Source organism: Geotrypetes seraphini, chromosome 13 (genome assembly GCF_902459505.1).
Source record: "Geotrypetes seraphini chromosome 13, aGeoSer1.1, whole genome shotgun sequence".
Taxonomy (NCBI): domain Eukaryota; kingdom Metazoa; phylum Chordata; class Amphibia; order Gymnophiona; family Dermophiidae; genus Geotrypetes; species Geotrypetes seraphini.
This window is the reverse complement of record NC_047096.1, coordinates 45,093,359-45,107,712: the sequence shown is the minus strand read 5'-3', so window position 1 is coordinate 45,107,712 and position 14,354 is coordinate 45,093,359. Positions and strand designations below refer to the sequence as shown.

Genomic DNA, 14,354 nt, shown 5'->3' with positions numbered 1-14,354 from the left:
CTAAATGTGGTTTATTAATTTTAGAAATCTAAGTTCAAGCACTCCGCTTTCTTAGAAAACTGATCCCAATGTACACTGTCATAAACACAAGATACATATATTCTGTCTGTGTGAATATCTATCTATAACAGTCAATTCTTATTGTTTCTAAGCTTCATTAATCAAGGGGAAGATTATTTCAGTGGTTAGAGCAGCAGCTAAAATTCAGGGAAACCAGGGTTCAAATTCCATCACCTACTGAAGCTCCTTGTAATCCTGGACAGGTTACTTCAACTATCACTGCCTCATATATAAACTTAAGATTGTAAGCTTTCTGGGTAAGGGAAGTCCATATTTTATCTGAGGTAACATGCTCTGAGATCAGGTGTTAAAACAGACAAATGCAAACAGATTGAAGAACTGAGATGCTTTGAAAGGTTGTACATGTTCACATTTCAGTATCACAACATCCAGGGGGTGCTGTAGGGTTTGATTAAGTGCACTGGTGGAGTTGTATGTGGGTCTCTCTGTATGAGAATAGCAGGGGCTGCTGGAGGTCAGGAATGATGGAATATGAGCATCACTACATGGCTTGAATGGATGGATGGATGGATAGATAGATAGAAAGAGATAGAGATATATAGATATATAAATAAAACCCTAGCCACGCATGCACACTTTAAATAAACGCTGTGCCTCTGCATGCGCAGTAGAGGAAGCTGCCGAGCACGGAGGAGCCGCCGACCAGGGAGGAACCACCGACCAGGGAAGCGTCTCAGCGCAGTGGCAGCATTCCTGAACTACCAACCCCCCATCCCTTACCCAAAGCAGCAGTGGCAGCGCTGTAAACAGGCTGTTCATGGCAAGCGCTACAGGGCCTTTCTTCTGCCGTATCACTTCGGATGCAGTAGAAGAAAGGCCCTGTCGGGGCTGGCCGCGAACAGCCTGTTTACAGCGCTGCCACTGCTGCTTTGGGTAAGGAATGAGGGGTTGACGGGTCAGGACTGCTGCCGCTTCTACTGATATTTGGGAGGGGGAGGAAAGAGATGCCTGATTGGGAGTTGGGCCTGGGTTGGTGAGGAGAAGAGAGACATGGGATAGCCACTGGAAGTGAAAGCCACAGCTGGATTGAAGAAAGGGCAAGGGATCTCTTAGCTGGCACAGCTGGAAGGTGGCTTCAGTGAGGGTCTGGGCAGGGAGAGAGACAGAAAGAAAGAAAGACAGACAGCAGGAGAGAGAGAAAAAGAAAGAAAGATAGATGGGGCAGGGAGAGAGAGAAAAAGAAATAAAGAAAAAAAGATAGACGGGGCAAGGAGAGAGAGAAAAGATAGACGGGGCAGGGAGAGAGAGAAAAATAAGAAAAAAAGATAGACTTGGCAGGGAAGAGAGAGAAAAAAAGAAAGACAGACATCTATTCTAGCACCCATTAATGTAACGGGCTTAAACACTAGTATATATATATATATATATATATATACACACTTGTGCATATTTCATGCTCAGATCCTGGGTTATATGCAATTTCTCATCAATAGTTGGAGTGCGCTTGTCTGCATATCCTGTTTGAGGTCCCACGCAGGTGGAGGCACTACCCCAATCTTCAACAGCTGCTCTCTAAGTGTCTGACTTGAAGCATGCTGAAGCCACTGGGACCTAGTGTGCTTGTGAGTGACATCATCCTGCTGGATGCCTACATAGCATAGAGATTACATTTGAGGGGGATCACATGGCAGTCTTGACTGAATGACTGAATGTAAAAGCCTACATCACGGGGAGAAGAAGGAGACATTTTCAGCATTCCACACTGATCCAGCAGTTATGCTCAAGTCCCATGTGACCTGATCTTGGCAGCACATTAGTTACATGTTTCAGTACTCACATACATTATTTCACCTCTCAAAGATCAGAGAGCAACACTAGGGTCACACACATGTGCCTTCTAATGAGAATACATATGGCAGTGGGATTACATATTGCATTTTCTTGAAGAGGATACAGGGAACAACTGGACTGCTATTTCCTTGTGACTCAAGCAGTGTGACACTAGTGGCCACTACCTGAGGAAAACAGGGAGTAATAGGGTCACATGTAGTCATTGCATTAGGAGATACAGAGAACAGGAGGAGAATGTGGCATAGTGGTTACAGCTACAGCCTCAACACTCTGAGGTTATGGGTTCAAAGCCCAAGCTGCTCCTTGTGAGCCTGGACAAGTCACTTAATCCTCCACTGCCTCAGGTACATTAGACAGACTGTGAGCCCGCCAGGACAGATAGAGAAAATGCTTGAGTAACTGATTTTATAACCCATTCTGAGCTCCTTTGAGAGGATGGGCTAAAAAACTCAAATTAAAAAAGAGAACGAGAGAGAGATCAAGAACAGATCTGGAAAGCAGCAAAGCGGAAAGTTACAGGGACAGCAATAGTAAAAGTAACAGTTCCTAAGAGCAAATCTCAACAGAAGTGAAAGGAAGGGGGGAGAGAGGGCTGTTCCAAAAAGGATACAGAATGAAGCAAGACCTCACCTCTGGATTAGAGTACTAAAGAGCAAGTGAATGGCCTTCTGCATGTTCTCAGTGCACATCCAACTCCAGTGATCCTTCATCAGCAGCCAAAGAACGTTCAAGGCAGCGTCTGCCTCTGTCGTCTCTGCTGTAGCATCAGAAAAGAAAGCACAGTTACTTACCGTAACAGGTGTTATCCAGGGACAGCAGGCATATATTCTCACATATGGGTGACGTCATCTACGGAGCCCCAGCGCGGACAGCTTTTCAAGCAAACTTGCTAGAAGTTTCAAGTTTGCACACTGCACCACGCATGTGCTAGCCTTCTTGCCACTAGAGGGCGCATCCCCACCTCGTGGTCCTCAGTTCCATAACATAGCAAAGAAAGCCATCCCCGGGGAGGTGGGCGGGTTGTGAGAATATATGCCTGCTGTCCCTGGATAACACCTGTTACGGTAAGTAACTGTGCTTTATCCCAGGACAAGCAGGCATGATATTCTCACATATGGGTGACCTCCAAGCCAACCAAAAAAGGGCAGGTGGGAGGATGGCAAATTATGAAAACAGGTTACGTAACACCGACTGGCCAAACCGGCCGTCGCTTCTGGACAAAGTATCCAGACAGTAGTGGGAGGTGAACGTATGAACCGAAGACCAAGTGGCAGCTTTACAAATGTCCTCCATAGGTGTAGATCGGAGGAAAGCCACAGAAGCTGCCATCGCCCGGACTTTATGACCCGTAACGCGACCCGCAAGCGGGAGACCAGCCTGAGCGTAGCAAAAAGAAATGCAAGCAGCTAACCAGTTGGACAAGGTGCGCTTTGAAACCGGGTGTCCCAAACGATTAGGATCAAAGGACAAAAATAATTGAGGAACCTTCCGATAAGACTTGGAGCGTTGGAGATAAAAGGCCAACGCCCTCTTACAATCAAGGGTATGAAGCGCCGCCTCACCAGGATGAGAATGGGGCTTCGGAAAAAACACCGGAAGGACAATAGACTGATTGAGGTGGAAATCAGACACAACTTTAGGTAAAAATTTGGGATGGGTGCGGAGAACCACCTTATCATGATGAAAGACCGTGAAAGGAGGATCCGCAACCAAGGATTGTAACTCACTGATTCGACGAGCAGATGTGAGTGCAATCAAAAAGACTACTTTCCAAGTAAGAAACTTAAGATGCGACTTGTCGATGGGTTCAAAGGGAGGCTTCATAAGCTGAGCCAAGACCACATTAAGATCCCACACCACCGGAGGAGGTTTCAGAGGAGGATGGATATTCACTAGCCCCTTCATGAAACGTGTCACCAGAGGATGAAGAGAGAGAGAACGACCCTCAAGATGCCGATGGAATGCTGCAATGGCACTGAGATGCACCCGAATGGAAGTCGTTTTCAGGCCAGACTCAGACAAATGCAAAAGATATTCCAGAAGCGAAGCCACAGGCACCGAATCTGGTTGCAGACTATTCAAAGAACACCAGGATGAAAACCTGGTCCATTTCTGAGTATAGCAGAGTCGAGACCTTACGCGAGGCCTCCAAAACGTCCCTCACGGCCCGAGACACCGGAACCGAAGTCAGAGGGAGAGAAACCAAGCAGTCAGATGTAAAGACTGAAGATTGGGATGCAACAGCGAACCCCGACTCTGAGACAGCAGAGAGGGAAACACCGGTAGAAGCAGAGGTTCCCTGGTACTGAGTTGAAGAAGTAGGGAGAACCAGGGCTGCCTTGGCCACCGAGGTGCAATGAGGATCATGGAGGCTCCGGCCGATCTGAGATGAACCAGCGTTCTCAAAATCAGAGGGAACGGTGGAAACGCATAAAGGAACCTCCCCTCCCATTCGAGGAGGAAGGCATCCGCTTCGAGACGATCCGGAGAGTAGATCCGAGAGCAATAGAGGGGTAACTTGCGAGTCTCCGGAGAGGCAAACAGATCCACTTGAGGAGTTCCCCAGCGGTCGAAAACCTCGCGAAGTACTCGGGAGTTCAGAGACCATTCGTGCGGCTGGAGAAGACGACTGAGTTTGTCTGCCAGCTGGTTCTGCTCTCCCTGAATGTAGACCGCCCGCAGGAAGATATTCTGGGAAATTGCCCAGTCCCAAAGACGGAGAGCCTCCTGGCATAGAGGCCAAGAGCCCGTACCCCCCTGCTTGTTGACATAGTACATCGCTACCTGATTGTCCGTCCGCACGAGCACTACCTGGTCGTGCAGCAGGTGGACAAAAGCTCGCGCAGCCAGAAAAATGGCGCGAAGCTCCAGCACATTGATGTGGCACCGACGGTCCTCGGCCGACCACAGAGCCTGCGTCCTCAGACCGTCCAGGTGCGCTCCCCACGCGTACTCGGAAGAGTCCGTCGTCAAGACCTTGGTGTGAGGAGGAACGCGAAACAGCAAACCCCCTGACAAATTGGAAGAGTCGGTCCACCAACGGAGCGATCGACGTAAACAAGGAGTTACTGATATCCGGGAAGACACCGGATCGCGATCCTGGCGCCACTGCGACGCCAGAGTCCATTGCGCGATTCTCAGGTGCAAGCGAGCGAACGGCGTGACGTGAACCGTCGACGCCATGTGACCCAGCAAAACCATCATGTGCTGGGCCGACACCTGCGATTGCCCTCGACAATGACGACTCCACCGAAGCAGAGTCTCCCGCCGGGGCGGGGGGAGAAAAGCGCGAAGGCGAACCGTGTCCAGCACGGCTCCAATGAACTGGAGAGACTGCGCCGGACGCAATTGAGACTTGGGGAAGTTCACTTCGAACCCCAGGCCCTGTAAAAGACTGATAGTCTGTCGGGTCGCTAAGATAACCCCCTCCCTGGACGGGGCTTTGATCAGCCAATCGTCCAGATAGGGAAAGACCTGTATACCCCGCGAGCGCAGGGCCGCCGCCACCACCACCATACACTTGGTGAATACCCGAGGGGAAGATGCCAGCCCGAAGGGAAGAACCCGATACTGCAGGTGCAAATCCCCGACCTGAAACCGCAAGAACCTGCGGCAAGCGGGATGCACCGGAACATGGGTGTAAGCTTCCTTCAAGTCCAGGGAGCACATCCAATCCCCCTCCTCCAAAAGAGGATAGAGAACCGGGAGCGATAACATACGGAACTTCTCTCGGACCAGGAACTTGTTGAGCTTCCGGAGGTCCAAAATGGGGCGCAAGTCCCCGGTCTTTTTTGGGACCAAAAAGTAACGGGAGTAAACCCCCAGGCCCATCTGATCGCGAGGGACCACCTCGACCGCCCTGAGGCTCAACAAGGCCCTGGCTTCCTCCAGGAGAAGGGCCAGCTGGTTCCGATTGGGAGGGCAAGCCCCGGGGGGCAAGTCCGGAGGCGGACAGGAGAAGTTCAGCGAATAGCCGTCTGAGATTATCCCGAGCACCCAGGCGTCCGACGTGATCACCGACCAGGCCCCGGCAAAGGCCGTCAGCCGACCCCCGATGGGGAGGGGGTGGCTCGATATTGCGGTGGGGGCCCGCCCCCAACCGCCTATCCCGTCAAAAGGACGGCGCGGCCTTGGCGGCCCCCTGCGCGGCAGGTTTAGAGGGGCCGCCTCTACTCTGCTGGGGCTGTCTTCGAGGGGGCGGTCTGGAGAAGGCCGGTGTGGACTTCTGAGGGTATCTCCTCGGAGGCTGCCTGAAGGGGCGCTGAGCAGGCGCCTTAGGCTTCGGCTTCACCAGAGAGGCCAAGGAGCGTTCCTGTTTGGAAAGTCGCTCCGTCGCCGCATCCAAAGTGTCATCAAACAATTCCACGCCAACGCAAGGCAAATTAGCCAGGCGTTCCTGCAAATTGGCCTCCATTTCGAGGGTACGGAGCCACGCCAGCCGGCGCATGGCCACTGCACAGGCGGACACCCTCGAGGCGAGTTCAAATGCATCATAAACCGCGTGGAATAAATAGAGGCGCAGCTGGGTCAGGTTGGAACTAAAGGTGGCGAACCGGTCCCTATGCGACTCAGGCATCACCTCCCGAAAGGAGGGGAGGTCCTTCACCATCGTACGGAGGAAGGAAGAGTACGAGAAGGCGTAGTTCAGGACCCTGGTCGCCATCAGAGAGTTCGCATAGAGACGGCGCCCAAATTTGTCAAGGGTCCGGCCCTCCCTACTAGGGGGGACCGTCGCCGAGACCCGGGAAGGCTGAGATTTCTTGACCGCCGATTCCACCAGGAGCGAAGTATGGGAAAGTTGGCCCTTCTCAAACCCTTTGATGGGAAGGGTGCGATACTTAGACTCCATTTTTGCGGGGACCACAGCGACCGTCAATGGAGCCTCAAGATTCCTCAGAAAGGTCTGACAGAGGACCTTGTTAATTGGAAGGCGCGGCGACTCCCTGGGGGGGGCAGGGAGATCCTGCTCCTCCAAAAACTCCTTGGTGTAAGTGGACCCTTCCGACAAGTCAACACCCAAAGCCGCAGCCATATCCTGCACAAACCTCGTAAAGGACGAGGGTTTAGCAGGAGGAGAGGGAGACCGAGACTTCCCGGCAGAGCCGAAGGGAGAGGCCTGGTTGGAGTATCTGGGCTCCCTACCCGACCCCGACCCCAAAGAGGCACAGTCCTGCGACCTCGACGGAGTCGGAGACCGGGTGCGCCTGGAGGAACCCCTCGGGGATCCCCCCGGGGTCCGAGGCACCGAGGTCCGCCCCTTCGGCCCGGGCGAGGAAGCCCGAGAGCTCTCCCTGGCCGGAGACCGGAACAAAATGGGGTTATCAACCCGCAAGTCCCGAACTTGCAAGGCACCGCCCCTGGCCGGTGGCGAGCGACCACGCCGCCGAGGCGAGGTCCGAGACCTCTTAGCCTTCCTCGGCTTGCGCCTCGCTCGAGACCTGCCCGAGGGAGACGAACCCCTCGAGGACCCCGAGGACGAGGACGAAAGTCTTCGTACTCGGCGCCCCTTGTCCTTCGGGCGCACACTACGCTCCGGCGGATCTCGCGAAGCCGGGTCCGAGGGAACCACCGAGGTCGAGGCCGTGGGCGCCTCGGGAGCCGAGGCCCCGGTACCCGAGACCGAGGTCGCCAACTGCGGGGCCACCGGGGCCGAAGCCTCCGAGGCCGAAGCTGCCGAGGCCGAAGCCTGGTGCAGCTGGTCAATGGCCCCGGTGAGCTCCGAGGCGATTAACGCCCGGAGCAATTCCTGGAACACGGGGATTGACATCCCCTGCGGCAAGACCTGCCGCTGCTCCTCAGAGGGCGACCTCGGTCTCGAGTATTCCCTCGGGGCAGCGGACGATGGCAACTTGGGCTTCACTGAGGCGGGCCCACCCGCCGACGAGCCCGAGGATGGCTTCTTAGATGGAGCTGAGGAGGGAAGCGGAGACTTACCCGAGGCCTTGGAAGAGGGCAGCTGCTTCGAAGGCACCGAGGCCCGAGGCGAAGCCGACGGTCCCGAAGCTGAGGCCGAGGCCGATGTCGAGGCCGAGGTCAAGGCAGGGGCCGAAGCCGAGGCCGAACTCGAGGCCTTCCCCGGCGGGGACTCCACAGAGAAAAGTTCCGCCATGCGGGCCTTTCGGCGTTTAAGTGCCCGCTTCTGAAAGGTGGCACACTTATCGCAGGATGCCGTCGGGTGTTGGGGCCCCAAACACCGCAAACAGCACCTGTGCGGGTCAGTAATCGAAAGGAGTCTTTCACAGCGCCCGCACTTTTTAAAGCCCGTTACGGGCCGGGACATGGGCCCACAAGCGAGCCGGGAACAAGCGAGGTTCCTCGGCCACGGCTACCGGGAGCCCCCGGTAGAAACGAAAACGAAGATTTTTTTTTTTTTTTTTTTAAAAGAAGAAACAAAGCAAAAAGAGACGAAAAAACGCAGCGACCGTGCGAAAAAACCCCACACAGCCGCGGCGACAGAAGGCAAATTAGCACAATTTCTCCACAGGGCTTCTGGCTCCGCGGATGAAAAAGAACTGAGGACCACGAGGTGGGGATGCGCCCTCTAGTGGCAAGAAGGCTAGCACATGCGTGGTGCAGTGTGCAAACTTGAAACTTCTAGCAAGTTTGCTTGAAAAGCTGTCCGCGCTGGGGCTCCGTAGATGACGTCACCCATATGTGAGAATATCATGCCTGCTTGTCCTGGGATAAAAGCATTTCCATGGAGGCTTAGATTGTACACAGAAAACAACACTGGTATACTCATGGCTCAATATTCAGCTGGCATTGATCAGCATTTTGCAGACCACTAAGAGCAATATCTCTGGAAATTCAATGCTGGGCGATGTCTTGGCTCCAGCATTGAATTTCTAGGTTTAGAGTCAATGAAAACATAGCTGGTTTTAAATCCAGCCCTTAACTGGCTATAGTGAACCGCATAAAAGGCCAACTTGTATGGTCTCATTTACATGGCTACCTTTCCCAGTTAAGTGCTGAATACTGGCACTTAACCAGACAAGTGCTGACTCTACCCCTGGAACATCCCCATAATAGATGTTTTCGAGTTGGGCATTAACCAGTCATTTTCAGTGACACAAACCATACAAGTCTATCCAATACTAGCCATAGTAATTTATACCATTTGTTTTCTTTTTTTTTTTTTTTATAATTCTTTATTCATTTTTTCATCTTTCAACAAGTGTACAATACACATATCAACAATTAACAAATCACTTGAAAATCTTATCAGCAATGTCTTTATATAAATAATAATCCCTCCTCCCCCCTTCCCTTCCTTCCCTCCCTGATATTAATTTCCAAATAACTCTCCAATACCCTCCCACCCCCTTCTACTAATTAGAGAACTTCTGTGTTTATCCCAAACTTTTTTGAATTCCATCACCGTTTTCCTCTCCACCACCTCTTGGGAGGACATTCTAGGCATCCACCACCCTCTCTGTGAAAAATAATTTCCTAATATTACTCTAAGTCTTCCCTTCTGCAACCTCAATCAACACAAAGGGGCTGATGCACAAAGCCTTGTGGTAAAGCCACAGCTGTCCCATGAAATTACCAAATTTAAATTAATGTGGAATGATATAAGCAATGAGCATGCAAATTATTGCCGTATTCAAATGGTAGCACAAATTTGCAGCTCATTGCCGAAGGTCACGCACTGACAAAAAGGATGACAATTAAAATTAAAATTTCTCCTGTATCACAGGCTCTTTCACGACAAATTTTTCTATTTCATTAATATGTACTATACATACATCTCATTATAGTGAAGTGTTCAGCCCACAACCCAACATGCTTTATTAATAAAAAGAACAGGCTGCCATAGGAACCATCATTGCACCTCACGGTTCTCAATCCACCAGAACCAGCTAAATTTTAACATAAAACTATCATCAGTCACTTATCTTGTTGTGTTGTTACTTGGTGGAGTAATCAATTCCTTACATACTGGAATACCTGAATATATACATCTCACTTTCCCATACTAGTTTCCGAGTCGTCCCTTCGACTCGAGTTTTGCTAGTAATAAGCTTCCTCAGGAAGGGACACAGTAATCAAACCAGTAGCTTTCTGAGAGCTCCACAGACTGCTGTCTATGTTCCACAACCTTTCCCGGATAATGCCAGCTATTTCTTTTCTCCTCTAATTCTGCCTAACCTCATGCCTGTTCCCTTATCTACTTTGCTAGCCATGAGTAGACATGTATATTTTTGATATAGCATGTTTCTTCACTAGATTTCTTGGGCATGATAGTCAATTCAACCAGCTTCCTACCAACTCTTAACTCTCCCTTTTTGTAGTTTAAAACCTTTCCAGGCAAGAAGTGAACTTCTCTTCCAAGGTCTTTTTCTCTCCCATAGACAGATGTAGATTAGCTAGCCCTCTGTTATACCAAACATATCCCCTCATATGAATTCTCAACCAACAGACATAAGAGAAGCTCACATATAAATTTTGTTTCTCCACCGGTTAGAGGATGTAAATTTAAAAAACATTATCAACATCTTTTCTCAAACCAGGCAGCATTATGGGGTAAAGATCTGGAATATACTTATGTTCACTAATACTTATGGGGAATTTAGGAGACACCTAAAAACATATCTGTTCCTGAAGTATTTAGGTAACTGATCTGTACAATCTTATTCCACCATAACTGATTTTTAGAGCTGTTAATCACTAGCTTTTAACTTTGTTAGCTCTACTCATTACATTAGAGATTTCTATTCCACCATTACCTTGCGGTTCAAGGCGGATTACAAAAGAGTTATAAATGGTGGGTTATAATAGAAGATCATCGGTGAATTCAAAAGAAGTTGAGGAAAAGAACAGGTAGTATCTGTGGGGCGGGGTGAAGGCGGAAGAATGGAAGGTAATTGAGATGTTAAGAGTGTTTTTAGTGATTTCTTGAAGAGTAACGTTTTTATTTCTTTTCTGAATATCTTGTATTCGGGGGTGGTTATCAGTAGGTTGGAGATTTGGTTATCTAGTTTTGCTGCTTGTGTTGTTAGGAGGCCGTCATACAGTTTTTTCCATTTGACTTCTTTGATTGGAGGGTGTGTGAAAGGGGTGTGTGTTTTTCTATGTCTGGGTGACGTTGTTTGGTAGAGGCGGTTGTTTAGGTAGATTGGGCTGCCTCCGTTTAAAGATTTAAATAGCATGCAGTAGAATTTAAATAGTATTCTTTCTTGAATTGGTAGCCAGTGTGAGTCGATGTATGCCTCTGTAACACCTTTTAATCATTGTAAACTGCACAGAACTTCACGGTCCTGCAGTATATAAACTGTTATTATTATTAATTCTATGAGCATTTAAGCTGTTACCGTGGTGGTCAGCAGGGCTTTGTAAAGGAGGGGATAGTCTCAACCACCAATATATTTAAAACCCTATACCCTTTACTTTTTACCAGGTTTTGAGGATCTATTGAAGCCAAGAAAGCACAGTTACTTACCGTAACAGGTGTTATCCAGGGACAGCAGGCATATATTCTCACATGTGGGTGACGTCATCTACGGAGCCCCGATGCGGAAGCATTTTCAAGCAACCTTGATTGAAGATTTAAGTTTGCTCTGCTGCTCCACGCATGCGTGCCTTCCTGCTCCACTAGGGGGTGCATCCCCTCGTGGTCTCCAGTTCACTTAACTAGCCAAGAAGCCAACCTCGGGGAGGTGGGCGGGTTGTGAGAATATATGCCTGCTGTCCCTGGATAATACCTGTTACGGTAAGTAACTGTGCTTTATCCCAGGAAGAGCAGGCATGAAATTCTCACATGTGGGTGACCTCCAAGCTAACTGAAAAGGGATGGAGGGAAGTTGGCAATTTAAGCAAATAGATTTCGCAATACCGATTGGCCGAACCGGCCATCGCTTCTGGACAGTGAGTCCAGACAGTAGTGGGAGGTGAAGGTATGAACCGAAGACCACGTGGCAGCCTTGCAGATTTCCTCAATAGGTGTGGACCTGAGGAACGCTATGGAGGCTGCCATCGCTCGGACTTTGTGTCCCGTTACTCGACCATGCAGCGCGAGACCAGCCTGAGCGTAGCAAAAGGAGATGCAATCGGCCAACCAGTTGGACAAGGTGCGTTTGGAAACTGGGTGGCCTAACCGGTTTGGGTCGAAGGACAGAAACAGTTGTGGGACTTTCCGGTGTGACTGAGTGCGTTGGAGGTAAAAGGCCAACGCTCTCTTGCAGTCGAGAGTGTGGAGCGCCACTTCTCCGGGGTGAGAGTGGGGCTTGGGGAAAAACACAGGTAAGACAATGGACTGATTGAGATGGAAATCAGACACTACTTTAGGTAAGAACTTTGGATGGGTGCGGAGTACCACCTTGTCGTGGTGGAATACCGTGAAGGGTGGGTCCGCTACCAGAGCTTGTAGCTCAATAACCCGCCGGGCGGACGTGAGCGCGAGTAGGAAAATTACCTTCCAAGTGAGGAATTTTGGATGGCATTTGTCTAGGGGCTCGAATGGAGGTTTCATTAGTTGAGCCAGAACCACGTTAAGGTCCCAAACCACCGGGGGAGGTTTGAGAGGGGGGTGGACGTTCAGCAGGCCCTTCATGAAGCGAGAGACTAAGGGATGGAGCGAGAGGGCTTTCCCTTCCAGGGGCTGATGAAAAGCCGCAATTGCACTGAGGTGTACTCGAATGGAGTTGGTCTTTAGGCCGGACTGAGATAATTGAAGTAAATAGTCAAGGACCAGAGGGACGGGGACCGACACCGGATCCTGGCTGAGGGAGGAGCACCAGGTTGAGAATCTGGTCCACTTTTGGGAGTAGCAGGTTCTCGTCGAGGTTTTTCTGGAGGCCTCCAATATCTCCTTGACTGATTGAGACACAGGGAGAGCAGTCAGGGGGAGAGAAACCAAGCATTCAGATGAAGAGATTGAAGATTGGGATGTAACAGTGAACCCTGACCCTGTGATAGTAGAGAGGGAAACAGAGGCAGAGGCAGTGGATCTCTGACACTGAGTTGAAGTAGAAGGGAAAACCACGGCTGGTGTGGCCAGCAAGGGGCGATCAGGATCAGGGTGGCTTGTACTGTTTTCAGGTGGACAAGCGTCCGCAGTATCAGAGGAAACGGCGGGAACGCATACAGGAACCTTCCCTCCCAGTCGAGGAGGAAGGCGTCGGCCTCGAGCCGGTCCGGGGAGTATATCCGGGAGCAGAAGAGAGGCAGCTTGTGGTTGTGAGGGGATGCGAACAGGTCTATTTGAGGCGTCCCCCACCGTTCGAACACCCCTCGTAGGGTTTGAGAGTGTAGTGACCACTCGTGTGGCTGGAGGAGGCGGCTGAGTCTGTCCGCCAGACAGTTTTGTTCTCCTTGTATGTACACCGCTCGAAGGAAGGTGTTGTTGGAGATTGCCCATTTCCAGAGGCGCAGGGCTTCCCGACAAAGGGACCAAGACCCTGTCCCCCCCTGTTTGTTTACGTAGTACATCGCTACCTGGTTGTCGGTTCGGATGAGAACCACTCGGTCGTGGAGCAGATGTTGGAAGGCTACAGCTGCGAGATAGATGGCCCGAAGCTCTAGTACGTTGATGTGGCAGCGACGGTCTTGTGCTGACCACATTCCTTGGGTACGTAGGCCGTCCAGATGGGCTCCCCAAGCGTACTCCGACGAGTCCGTGGTGAGTACCTTGCTGTGGGGTGGGGTGAGGAAGAGCAAACCTTTGGAAAGATTTGAAGAGTCGGCCCACCAGCGGAGCGATCGTTGCAATGAAGGAATCACTGTCATGGGACGGTCGATCGGGTCCCGGTCTTGACGCCATTGAGACGCCAGGGTCCATTGAGGGATTCTCAGATGGAGGCGGGCGAAGGGTGTGACATGGACGGTGGAGGCCATGTGGCCCAGGAGAGTCATCATTTGTCGAGCTGATACCGAGGTCAGCAGGGAGATCCTTCGACTCAGACTTACTAACGCCTCTAGGCGCGGAGGGGGGAGGAAGGAACGGAGGTGAACCGTGTCCAGCGTGGCCCCGATGAACTGTAGGGACTGCGAGGGGCGTAGTTGGGATTTTGGGAAGTTTATTTCGAACCCCAGACTTTGTAGGTAGGTAATAGTCTGTTGGGTCGCTGAGATAACCCCTTCCCTGGACGGGGCTTTGATTAGCCAGTCGTCCAGGTAGGGGAATACCTGGAGGCCCTGGGAACGTAAGGTTGCTGCTACCACCACGAGGCACTTGGTGAAGACCCAAGGTGATGATGCTAGGCCGAAGGGGAGGACTCGGTATTGTAGGTGCCAGTCCCCTACCTGAAAACGCAAGAACTTGCGGTGAGCGGGGTGCACTGGGACATGTGTGTATGCCTCCTTGAGATCGAGGGAGCAGAGCCAGTCGCCCTCGTCGATCAGGGGGTAAAGTGTCGGTAGTGAGAGCATCCGAAATTTTTCCCGTACCAGGAATTTGTTGAGGCGTCTCAAGTCTAGTATTGGGCGTAGGTCTCCCGTTTTTTTCGGTACCAGGAAGTAACGGGAGTAGAAGCCCTTCCCCC

At 51.0% G+C, this 14,354-nt stretch overlaps 1 protein-coding gene across 3 annotated transcripts in view; it reads right to left on the bottom strand.

The window, feature by feature from the left end:
• The window catches only part of SNX19 (sorting nexin 19), a 143,826-nt gene that overhangs the window by 72,137 nt on the left and 57,335 nt on the right, over positions 1-14,354 (bottom strand). For 2 of the 3 annotated variants that reach the window (XM_033918242.1, XM_033918244.1), the window contains exon 8: positions 2,503-2,629. In XM_033918242.1, the coding sequence (XP_033774133.1) occupies positions 2,503-2,629 (127 nt within the window). The remainder of the gene's footprint in view (positions 1-2,502; positions 2,630-14,354) is intronic. The other variant, XM_033918243.1, reaches the window with a different exon arrangement.